The 12,153-nt window shown below is 32.4% G+C and overlaps 4 protein-coding genes across 5 annotated transcripts; all 4 read left to right on the top strand.

Moving 5' to 3' along the window:
• Positions 1 to 313: 313 nt before the first annotated feature.
• Positions 314 to 2,291, top strand: LOC107360279 (uncharacterized). The gene is made up of 2 exons (XM_015926905.3): positions 314 to 1,366; positions 1,459 to 2,291. The coding sequence occupies exons 1-2, from the start codon at positions 620 to 622 to the stop codon at positions 1,606 to 1,608; spliced, it is 897 nt and encodes a 298-aa protein (XP_015782391.2). The 5' UTR covers positions 314 to 619; the 3' UTR covers positions 1,609 to 2,291.
• A 270-nt stretch (positions 2,292 to 2,561) lies between these two features.
• On the top strand, positions 2,562 to 4,368 carry LOC107360260 (uncharacterized). Its single transcript, XM_015926891.3, has 2 exons — positions 2,562 to 3,475; positions 3,555 to 4,368. The coding sequence occupies exons 1-2, from the start codon at positions 2,723 to 2,725 to the stop codon at positions 4,272 to 4,274; spliced, it is 1,473 nt and encodes a 490-aa protein (XP_015782377.2). The 5' UTR covers positions 2,562 to 2,722; the 3' UTR covers positions 4,275 to 4,368.
• Positions 4,369 to 5,039: 671 nt separating this feature from the next.
• On the top strand, positions 5,040 to 7,239 carry LOC149094247 (uncharacterized). The gene is made up of 2 exons (XM_015926898.3): positions 5,040 to 6,080; positions 6,167 to 7,239. Exons 1-2 carry the CDS (start codon positions 5,331 to 5,333, stop codon positions 6,848 to 6,850), a joined length of 1,434 nt encoding a protein of 477 aa, XP_015782384.2. The 5' UTR covers positions 5,040 to 5,330; the 3' UTR covers positions 6,851 to 7,239.
• Positions 7,240 to 8,910: 1,671 nt separating this feature from the next.
• On the top strand, positions 8,911 to 11,513 carry LOC107360680 (uncharacterized). 2 transcript variants are annotated; one of them, XM_089267633.1, is made up of 3 exons: positions 9,535 to 9,636; positions 9,776 to 10,235; positions 10,328 to 11,511. In XM_089267633.1, exons 2-3 carry the CDS (start codon positions 9,831 to 9,833, stop codon positions 11,045 to 11,047), a joined length of 1,125 nt encoding a protein of 374 aa, XP_089123759.1. In that variant the 5' UTR covers positions 9,535 to 9,636; positions 9,776 to 9,830; the 3' UTR covers positions 11,048 to 11,511. The 2 variants fall into 2 exon arrangements, with proteins under 2 accessions (XP_015782876.2, XP_089123759.1); XM_015927390.3 differs by having other exon boundaries at positions 8,911 to 10,235; positions 10,328 to 11,513.
• Positions 11,514 to 12,153: the final 640 nt, after the last annotated feature.

The following is a 12,153-nucleotide window of genomic DNA, read 5'->3' as shown; positions in this document are numbered from 1 at the left end:
AAGTAAATAGAGATCATAACATCAAAGACAAAAAGTTCAGTCTTTGGACATTTCATTTCAGCCTTTTGAGGCCCTTTTCCGTAATTTTGCTACAATAAGATTTGTCTTTGCGAAGTGCTGACATCTATGTGAACTAAAGGGGGAAATAATTAAATTTTACAGTTTTAACAGTTAGACCACTCTGATGACTCCCCCTGAAGGGAAAAGGGTGAAAGGCTTAAGGGAATCACTAGACTTTTAGAAATACTGTAATCTATGAAAAAATTAAAGCAAATAGTAATTATTGGGCTGTTTAGATGCGAACTCTCTCTCTCTCTCTCTACTTCTACAGCCTTACCTAATATTGCTCAAAAAAATACACTAGATTCGCGCTTAAGAAAATTTTTTTATAAGCGCCGTCTACTATAATACCAATGGTATTATTAAGCATCTTATGTATAGTAGATGGCGTTTATCAAAAAATATCCGTGAAACTAGTGTACATGTATTGCTTTAACACTACATGATGCAACATTTGCTGTTTGCTAACAAGTTAAGCTTCAAGTTCACGATCCAATTCCTATTGAAACATAACTAAAAGTTATTAATTTATATTTAGTATTTCTATATTAGTGCAAACATGAATACAGTTAACCCATTAAAGCGACCATTAACAGTACCAAGTGATCCTTTAAAAATGTTGCTTTGCAAAAATTGTAGACGAGATGATGTTGTTTTAAACCTAAAAACCTGTGGATGCCTTTTATGTGACTCTTGTGACGGTGATTCTCAGAATATATGTGTATCTTGTCGATCTAAAGTCGACCCAAAAATAAAGTTGTCATTTACAAAGAATTTGAAATGCAAGTTTTATGACATCAACAAGTGCTTCAATAGTGCCGAATACAAGTGTAAATGTATTCAAAACTTTGTCTGTAACTCATGCCTCAATTGCGTGCATGAAAAAAGAATACGTGAATGCTGTGTTCCTGAAATTTTGAGTGTTCCCAAAGTTACCAGTGCCCATGAACCATGTGGAATGTGCCATGAATTTATCGCTGAATTCAAAATGGTTTCGGAACCATTTACAAAAATTTGCTTCAATTGCAGAACAAATAGAAACATTATATGTATTTCATGTGAAAAAAATGCTGATACAGAATCAGAATGGAATCAGTTGTATGAAGATTTTGGACAATCTCTTCAAATGGCTTCCGATAAAATTAAACAACTTAAAGAATCATTTGAATCAAGCAGTACAGTTCGTGAACAGATTAAAAGATGCAAAGATTTAATATCTGAATTTCAGAAATGTTGGGACGAGTTCACTGAACTATATGACAGAAACGTTGTAACAACCAAACAGCAACTCGGTAGTTTCAATAAGGTATGTACTAATTCAACTGACAACTGTGAGTAACATTTTCAAAAGACTAACTTACTTCTTATCTATTCTTCTTTGATTTCTTCTTATAACAGATTTCAAACATTTTGAAGCCTGATGGCAGATTTAAAACTATTCTTGATCAACTCAAGAATGAAAAATTGACCTTACATGGAGAACAAGGAAAAGATCAAATAATTAATTTTTTGAATTATTATCGTGAAAAAATTCGATCCTGTAACTGAACAAATAAAGAAATTGCTTTCCTCATGCAACTCAGCGAAGTTGGGTATAAATGTTAACAGTGTAGGAGTTAGCGACAATGGAGTCGAGCCGTTTTTATTATATTTTGGTCGTGAAACAATCTGCAGTAAATAAGCGTAATAAAATACCAAAAATTATTCCGAAACATGAAGCTAAATGGGAGCGCAAAGAAAGTTTTGCTGCGAACGACATTGTGATTATATTGGATGCTGATGCGACTGACATTCCCAAATACAAGAAGGCCAAAATTTTGACAGTTCTGACAGAAGAGGACAGTTCTGAGGTCTCTCCTTGACTTTGGCTTTCAAACTACAGTCCCAAATAGCTCAATTGGTGAAATTAATGGAATCAATATTAATGGAAAATCAACGTTTTCATTGCCCAACTCACTGGAAGTGTTAATTTAAATTGTGACTTTGATAAAGCAGATAAAATTCCTAAGGCCCAGAACTTATATTAGAGGTATTCCGATATATCAGTATACCTGATAAAAGCTGGAAAGCCATAAGAGTATAACAGACAGTTTCTGTCATCTGACACAATCGCGTTGCTTGATATCTGAAAAAAGTATTTATTGAAAGCAATCTATTTTTTATCGAGCATTGCTAATATTATGTATACTATTATAATTCAATAAATTATGGTTGAAAATATTGTAAAGATAATGAGCTTTTTGAATCATTAATGCTACTAACACGTAATTAGAGATCATAACACAAAGACAAAATCAAAGTCTTCAAACGTTTCATTTCAGCCTTTTCCGTAATTTTGCTACAATAAGATTTGTCTTTGCGAAGTGCTGACATCTATGTGAACTAAAGGGGGAAATAATTAAATTTTACAGTTTTAACAGTTAGTCCACTCTGATGACTCCCCCTGAAGGGAAAAGGATGAAAGGCTAAAGGAATCCCTAGACTTTAACACTATGACGAAACATTTTCTTGCTTGCTAAAAAAGCTCTGTTAACAAGCTAAGCTAAAATTGTATCTTAACTTAAATTTTATCAATTTTAACTTAAACTTTTTCGTAGTGAGTGATTCAAATCTTATAACAACAAATTAACAAAGGTTGCTTTATTTTTATATCAATGTAAACATGGATACAATTAATCCATTAAAGCGTCCATTACCAGTGCCAAGCGATCCTTTAAAATTGTTGGTTTGCAGTAATTGCAAAAAAGATGATAATGTTGTTTTAAACCTGAAAACTTGTGGATGCCTTTTCTGTAACTCTTGTGATGGTGATACTCGAGATATATGTGTCTCATGTCAATCTAAAATCGACCCAAAGATAAAGTTGACATTTTTAAAAAATTTAAAATGCAAGTTTTATGAAATAAACAAGTGTTTTAATATTGCTGAATACAAGTGTAAATGTATTCAAAACTGTTTTGTCTGTGGTTCATGCCTTAACTTCATTCATGAAAAAAGAATGAGTGGATGTTGTGTTCCTGAAGTTTTAAGACCCAAAGTTACCACTAACCATGAACCATGTCAACTGTGCAAAGAATTTATTGCTGAGTTCAAAGAGATTTCAGAACCCTTTACAAAAATTTGCTTTAATTGCAAAATAAATAAAAAAGCTATGTGTAACAAATATGAAAAAAAATCTGAGATAGATTCAATCTGCCATCAGTTTAATAGCGATTTTGTACAATCTTCCCAATTTGCTTGCGATAAAATTAAAAAACTCAAAGAAGTATTGGAAGCAAGCAGTTTAGTTCGTGATCAGGAGATAAAAAAATGCAAAGATGCGTTATCTGAAATACAAAAGTGTTTGGACGAATATACTCAAAAGTATGATCAACAAATCGCAACACTCAAACGGCAACTCGACAGCTTCTATAAGGTATGTACTAATTCATTTGACAATTGTGATTTTAAAAAGACTGACTTCTAATCTATTCATTGGTTTCATCTCATAACAGATTTCAAAAATCTTGTCGCCTGATGGTAAAGTTAAAACTATTCTTGACTCACTTCAAAATGAAAAATTGACCTTATTTGGAGAACAAGGAAAAGATCAAATAATTAATTTTTTCAAATATTATCTAGAAAAAAATAACTACAATCCTGTCACTGAGCAAATCAAGACATTTGTATTTCAAAACAATTCCAGTAGGCAACACCTTTTGAAGTTTCCATTGCCTCCGTCATCCAACTCAGGTGTTTCAGCGGATTCGGATACAAGTGTTCAAGAAATCATCGACAATGGTGTCAAGCCGTTTATAATTGTGGTTGAGATGCCGACGTCAGCAAATGAGCGTGAATTCATACTCGAAGATATTGAAGAACATCGAGATGAATGGGTACGCACAACAGATTTTCGTGTCAACTCTAAAGTGATTATATTTGATGCTGATGCGACTGACACTCACAAATACAAGAGGGCTAAAATTTTAAAAAAAGGACTGAAAACGTCCGAAGTCTTTCTTCTTGACTTCGGCTTTGAAATTACTGTCAAAAATAGTTCAATCGGTGAAATTAAGGAAATCAATATCGATGGAAAAAGATCTTGTTACCTTGCTCAACTCACGGGAAGTGTTGATGTGAAATGTGGCATTGAGCAAGAGAGTTGGATTTCTCAGATTTCCCAAATTAGCATAAATGCATTGCCAAAGGCTCAGCACATACACTTTCTTGATTAATCAGAGCTAAGCTTTTTTAATTTTTTTTTACAATTTAACCCTATTGTAACAAAATTCCGGCATCAAAAAAATATAAACTCATCTTATAATTTTACACCTTACAATGAAAATCCAAATTATTTAAACAAAATCACAAAAAGAAGTTATTATTAGTCTTTTCTTTATGCTGATGAACTTTATACTGTAGGGAGGAACCTATTGAAAAAAATTGGCTGAATAATTTTGGGCTTAATAGATCTGTGAAACTTTTTAACAATTATTGAGTCAGAAATATTGCTTTCCGGTTATCTGTAATTTCAGTTCAAACTTCCGACAACAGAGACTAATTAGCTCGAAAGTTTGCAATCAGAGACTTTCAAAGGCCAGTCAATATAAGTTTAGATCTCAACGCAGTCGAAAATGTTTAGGCTGAAAAGCCATGAGAATATATCAGTTTCTGTCATCTGACGCAATCTGTAATTTGAAGATTACTGAAGATTTTAAATTACTTCTAACAAGTAAATAGAGATCATTAGATAAAAACGAGAATTTTACTAACGATGTAAAGTATAATAAAATGTTTGTATTTCCTGAAGATTTGTCTTTATGGAGTGGTGACATCTATGTGAACTACAGGGGGAAATAATTAAATTTTACACGTTGAAAAGTCAGTTCACTCAGATGACTCCCCCTGAAGGGTAGAGGGTGAAAGGTTTAAAGGGATCACTAGACTTTATGGAATAATGTAGTCTAAGAAAAGTAATTAGGAGCTGATGGTAATTATATCTAATTTTGCTTATTTCAGTACTTTTCAACGTGTAACAGAACATTGAAATGTCAGAAATAGCCAAAATATATAAATCGAAACAAACAAAACTACTGCAGATAGTATCGATAAGAATAACAGATATTAAGATTGGTATCGATAATATTGCTTTAACACTATCCCGGAACAATTTCACGTTTGCTAACAAGTTCTGTCAACAAGCTACAATTGTTTCACTCATTTCCTATTAAAACCTATTCAGCAGTGATTAATTAACAAAGGACTGATTTTTTTTTAATACTGTAACAAATATGAATACAATTAATCCATTAAAGCGTCCATTAACAGTGCCAAACGACCCATTGAAATTGTTGGTTTGCAAAATTTGTAAAAAAGATGATGTTGTTTTGAACTTGAAAACTTGTGGATGCCTTTTCTGTGACTCTTGTGACGGTGATTCTCGCTATAAATGTATTTCATGCAACTCTGAGCTTGATCAAAAGATAAAGTTGTCATTCACAAAGAATCCAAGATGCAAGTATTATGAACACAACAAGTGCTATAATAGTGCCGAATACAAGTGTAGATGTCTGCCAAACTGTTTTTTATGTAGTTCGTGTCTTAACTATATTCACAGGAAAAAAGTGCGCGGATCTTGTGTTCCTGAAATGTTGACCGGCGGAATGACCACTAATGATGAACTATGTCAATTGTGTAAAGAATTCTATGCTGGATTTAGAATGACTTCACGACCATATTCAAAAATTTGCTTGGATTGTAAAACAAATAGTAATGCTGCATGTGGGTCAATTGAAGAAACTTCTGATACAAAAGTAGATTGGAATCAGTTTTATAAAGATTTTGAACAATTTTCACAAAGTGTGCCAGATAAAATTAAAAAGATTGAACATGAACTAGAATCAAGCAGTTTAGCTCGTGAACAAGAGATAGAAAAATGCAAAGATGCAATATCTGAAATACAGAAATGCTTGGACAAATATACTATACAATGTGATGTACACATTTTATTACTTAATAAGCAACTTGAAGATTTCAAAAAGGTATGTACTAATTCAAAAGGATCATTGTAACATTTACAAAAGACTAACTAACTTACAATCTATTTATTGGCTTCATCTTATAACAGATTTCAAACATTTTCAAACCGAATGGTAAAGTTAAAACCATTCTGGATCTACTCAAAGATGGAAAATTGGCCTTACATAAAGAACAAGGAAAAGAGCAGATAATTAATCTGTTGAACTTTTATCGAGAAAAAAATGACAACAATCCTCGGTATCCGGTAACTGAACAAATCAAGACAGTTTGTATTCAAAATGATTCAAGTAGCCAACATATTTTGAAGTTTCCATTGCCTTCCACACCAATTTCAACTGTTTCAACGGATTCAGGTGTAAGCGTCCAAGAAATTATCGACAATGGAGTTCAGCGATTAATTTTGGTTGAGAAACAATCTGCAGTAAATGAGCGTAAAATAATACTGAAAAATATTGAGAAACATCAAGATGAATGGGTGCGCAAAGAAAGTTTTGCTGTGAACGACATTGTGATTATATCGGATGTTGATGCGACTGACAGTCACAAATGCAAGAGGGCCAAAATTTTGAAACTAGGAGATGACAGTTCTGAAGTCTCTCTCCTTGACTTTGGCTTTCAAACTACAGTCCCAAATAGCTCAATTGGGGAAATTAAGGGAATCAATATTAATGGAAAATCAACTTGTTTCATTGCCCAACTCACTGGAAGTGTTAATTTAAATTATGACTTTGATCAAATAGATGGATTACCTAAAGCTCAGAACATACATTAATGGTGTTCCAATATATCTCAATGAAAATCGATATTTAGGTTTCGATATATTCTGATATTCGTCGAAAAAATCGATAAATATTCGAAAAAATTCGCTGCAATTCTCAGCTGTATTTTCCGAACTCAATATATGCGCAACTCATGGAAAGAATTGTGGTAGATCGTGATTTAAATCAATTCGATAAATTACCTAAGTCTACGAAAATACTCTAAGATTTAATTCAGCTTAAAACACATTCAGGCCATGTAAGCAGTTCGAAGTTAAACACAGTTCAAAATATTATCGTTGATCTCAACATGCCATGTTACGATTGTATATTTCACATTCATTGTATCACTCGATTTCTATTAAAATCCATTCATTGGTAGAAGTGATAAATTCATAATTAATCCATAATTTGAAATAACAAATTAACAAAAGTTGCTTTATTTTTATATCAATGCAAACATGAATACAGTTAATTCATTAAAGCGTCCATTGCCAGGGCCAAGTGACTCTTGTAAATTGTTGGTTCGCAAAATTTGTGGCAAACTCGATTATATAATATTAGGCATGAAAACATGTAGTTGACTTTTATGTGACTCTTGTGACGGCGATTCTAGAAATCTATGTATTTGATGCCAGTCTAGAATTGAATCAGAGATAAATTTGTCATTTACGAAGAATCCAAGATGCGAATATTATGAACACAACCAGTGCTATTGTAATGCTGAATAAAAGTGTAAGTGTACTCCAAACTGTTGCGTTCGTAGTTCGTGCCTTAAATTCACAGGAAAAGGTTACTCGGATCTTGTGTTCCTGTAGGTTTGAGACCCAAAGTTATCACTAACCATTAATCATGTCAATTGTGTTAATATTTTTTGCTTTATTTAAAATGATATCAAACCCGTATACAGCAGTTCGATTGTCAAACAAATATAGCTAATATTCAATTGGAAAAAATTGTGTGTTAAACCGAATGATGACAATAACATAAAATTATTATCACATACTCACAAGGGAAGTGAGGGAAGTGGTACGATTAGAATCGGATAAAAACCGTAGAAACTTGAGAACACAATTGTCCTTTTCTAATTCGAAATGCGACATGCTTCGGTAACCAATCAATTGGTCAAGATAAGTTTAGTCTCAACGCAGGTGACAATGTTGATCCTAAAAAGCCATAAGAGTACAACAGACAGTATCTTTCTGCATGATTAATTCTGCATTTAATTGGTTGTGTGTTAAATCGAATGATGGTATTGCTAACATGACCATGACAATATTACGATAACATCTATTGTTACTAACTCAGTCGTGAAGCGGCGTTGCCTGAGCTAACGTTTTGCTATTAAGTATGCTAGATAATAATATGCCAATGCGAAATGTGTAAATCGAAACATTGATTACATTCAATTTCGTCTTAAGCTGACTCTTCATAAGACAAAATATGTACTTCAGCTCAAAAGTTTGGAACCAGAGATTCTAAAAGACAAGTCAATATAAGTTAAGATCTCAACGCAGTCGAAAATCTTGAGACTGAAAAGCCATAAGGATATAACAAATCAGTTTCTGTCCTCTGACGCGATTGTGTTGCATGATATCCGAAAAAAGTATTTATTGAAAGAAATATATTTTAAGATTACTGGGGATTGTTAAATCTTTAATACTGCTGACAAGAGAAGTGACCTTTGCTTGTATGATCATTTTCAATTTTTTTCAGGCTTATATTGTAGAGGACGAAAAATAACTAGACACGTATTTTGGCTTTTTTACGCCGGCAGCCGCTTATTGATGTTTAGGCCCTTATAAGTGTGGATATTGTATTGAAATCTATTGGAGTCACGGAAAAATGATTCACAATTTTCATTGAGATATTTTCATTTTTTGCTTTTATTTGTTTTATGTACTTCTCAGTGACCGCAATGCATTACTATCTTTGCTTAAAATGCCTAAATATCAATAAGCGCGCACCGTGTCTCTTTTTCGTCCTCTACAATACAAGTCCAAAAAAATTGAAAATGATCATACTTCACAAGGTCACTTCCCTTGTGAGTAAATAAGATAAACGACAAAAAGTTCAGTTTGTAAATATTTCATTCCAGCCTTTTGCTACATAAAGATTTTATTTTTTTCAAGTGCTGACATCTATTTGAACTAAAGGGGGAAATAATTAAATTTTACAGTTTTAACAATTAATCCACTCTGATGACTCCCCCTCAAAGGAAAAGTGAAAAGGCTAAAATGGAATCACTAGACTTTAAGAAATACTGTAGTCTATGAAAAAATTAAATAAATAATAATTATCAGGCTGTTCTGATGCGAATCAATTTTAATTATATGACGTGTTTGAGTTTTATGACGTTTAACGTGTAACGGAACAAAAAATAAAAAATATGAATCTAAACAAAAAATACTATTGCTGAAAGTATCGATAAGTATAACAGATATTGAGATTGGTATCGATAATATTATTCACAAATAAAATATTGCTTTGCAACCACATGACGAAACATTCGCTCGTTTGCAACAAGCTACAATTGTATCTTCAACTTAAATTGTATCACTCATTTCCTATTTAGCAGTGCGTAATTCAAATCTTATAACAACGAATCAACAAAAGTTTATTTTTTTTACTAAAAATAACATGGGTACAATTAATCCATTAAAGCGTCCATCAACAGTGCCAAACGACCCATTGAAATTGTTGATTTGCAAAATTTGTAAAAAAGATGATGTTGTTTTGAACTTGAAAACTTGTGGATGCCTTTTCTGTGACTCTTGTGACGGTGATCCTCGCTATTATTGTAAGTCATGCAATTCTGAGCTCGATCAAAAGATAAAATTGTCGTTTACAATGAATCCAAGATGCAAGTATTATGAACACAACAAGTGCAATAATATTGCTGAATACAAGTGTAAATGTCTTAACTGTTTTGTTTGCAGTTCATGTCTTATCTACAATCACAGGAAAAGGGTTCGCGCATCTTGTGTTCCTGAAATGTTGACCCGCGGAATCACCACTAATGATGAAATATGTCAATTGTGCAAAGAATTTTATGCTGGATTTAGAATGACTTCACCGCCTTATTCAAAAATTTGCTTGGATTGTAAAACAAATAGTAATGCTGCATGTGATCCAATCGAAGCTCCAATTGAAGAAACTTCTGATACAGAAGTAGATTGGAATCAGTTTTATAAAGATTTTGAACAATTTTCACAAAATGTGCCAGATAAAATTAAAACAATTAAAGATGAATTAATATCAAGCAAATTAGCTATTATACGGGAGAAAACTAAATGCGACAATGCAATATCTATGATTCAGAAATGTTTCTACAAATATAGAGGAAGGTATGAAATATACATTTACTCACTTGAACAGCAACTTGAGAATTTCAAAAAGGTATGTTCTAATTCAACTCAAAATTGTGAGTAACATTTTTGGAAGACTGACTAACTTATAATTTATTAATTCATTCTTTATCATTTTAACAGATTTCAGACATTTTGAAGCCTGATGGCAAAGTTAAGACCATTCTAGATCTACTCAAAAACAAACAATTGACCTTACATGGAGAACCAGGAAAAGAGCAAATGATTAATTTGGTGAACTATTATCAAGAAAAAAATAGCTACAATCCTCGGTGTCCTGTCACTGAACAAATCAAGACATTTTTTATACAAAATGATTCAAGTTGGCAACATCTTTTGAAGTTTCCACATAATAAGCATTTTGACGGCGAGGCACCTGTTTCGGATTTAAATGTTCAAGAAATTGTCGACAGTGGAGCCAAGCCTTTTGTAATTTCGGTTGAGATACAATCTAAAGTAAATAAGCGTAAAAAAATACTCGAAGATATTGAGAAGCATCAAGATGCATGGGTTCGCAAAGAAAGTTTTGATCACGGCGAGATTGTGATTATATTTGATGCTGATACGCTTGCCGGTCATAAATACAAGAGGGCCAAAATTTTGCAACGTGGAGATGACAGTTCTGAGGTCTTTCTTCTTGACTTTGGCGTTGAAATTACCGTGAAAAATAGTTCAATCGGTAAAATTAAAGAAATCAAAATTGATGGACATAAAACTTGTTTCCTTGCTCAAATCACGGGAAGTGTTGATATAAAAGGTAATACGCAAAAGGATTTGATTTCCAAAATTTTCAAATTCCAAAATGATTATCCTAAGGCTAAGCACTTGCATGTAGTTGATTAGTAAGAGCGAAGTTTCTTTTCAATTTTTTACAATTCAAACGTGATTGCATGCTGAATAGTCAGAATCAGGACTTAAGTTATTGAACTTGTATTTCAACATTGTTTTCTATAGCAAAACATTTTTCGATTATCATATTTATAGAATCCAAACAAAATGATCTAAACTCATGAAATTCAACAACCAGATAGTTTTTTAGGTACATAATCATACCTGGAAGTTTGATTGTATTCTGATAATTTTTAACACTTTAATAGCTTTGGCTTAAAATAAGGCTATTTTATGTTAGTATCATTATAAACAAAACGAATGTATGCTGTTCAAGAACTTTCGTTGTCTTCAAATTTTATTAACCCTATTGTAACAAAATTCATGCATCAAAAAGTATAACCTGTCATCTTGTATCATAATTTATCATCATAAAGAAATTATTTATAATAAAATCACAGAATGAAGTTATTAGTCTTTACTTTCATTAAAATGGATTCATATTCATAAGCATACTTAAATTCACAGGAAAAGGTTACATGGATCTTGTGTTCCTGAAGGTTTGAGACCCAAAGTTATCACTAACCATTAATCATGTCAATTGTGTTAGAATTTTTTGCTAAATTTAAAATGATATCAAACCCGTATACAGCAGTTATAGCTAATATTCAATTGGAAAAAATTGTGTGTTAAACCGAATGATGACAATAACATAAAATTATTATCACATACTCAGTCCTGAAGCGGCGTAGTCTGAGCCAGCGGTATGCGAATAAAAAAATGTAAAAATATCCCAATGCAAAATGTGTACATTCAAACTTGATTACATTCAATTCCGACATAACTGGGCTCACTATTTGCTCTCCGGTTATCGGTAATTTTAGTTCAAAGTTCCGACAAAAGAAACTAATCAACTCAGAAGTTTTGAACCAGAGATTCTAAAAGGCAAGTCAATATAAGTTAAGATCTCAACGCAGTCGAAAATGTTGAGTCTGAAAAGTCATAAGAATAAAACATATCAGTTTTTGTCATCTGACACAATTGTGTTGCATGATAGCCGAAAAAAGTAATTATTGGGAGAAAAATATTTCAAGATTACTGGGGATTGATAAATCGTTTGT

The sequence above is a fragment of the Tetranychus urticae genome, chromosome 2 (assembly GCF_039701765.1).
Source record: "Tetranychus urticae isolate SD_2017Ah chromosome 2, NJAU_TeUrti_SD_1.0, whole genome shotgun sequence".
NCBI lineage: Eukaryota > Metazoa > Arthropoda > Arachnida > Trombidiformes > Tetranychidae > Tetranychus > Tetranychus urticae.
Note: the sequence above shows the minus strand (reverse complement) of the source record. Positions and strands in the feature narration are given on the sequence as shown.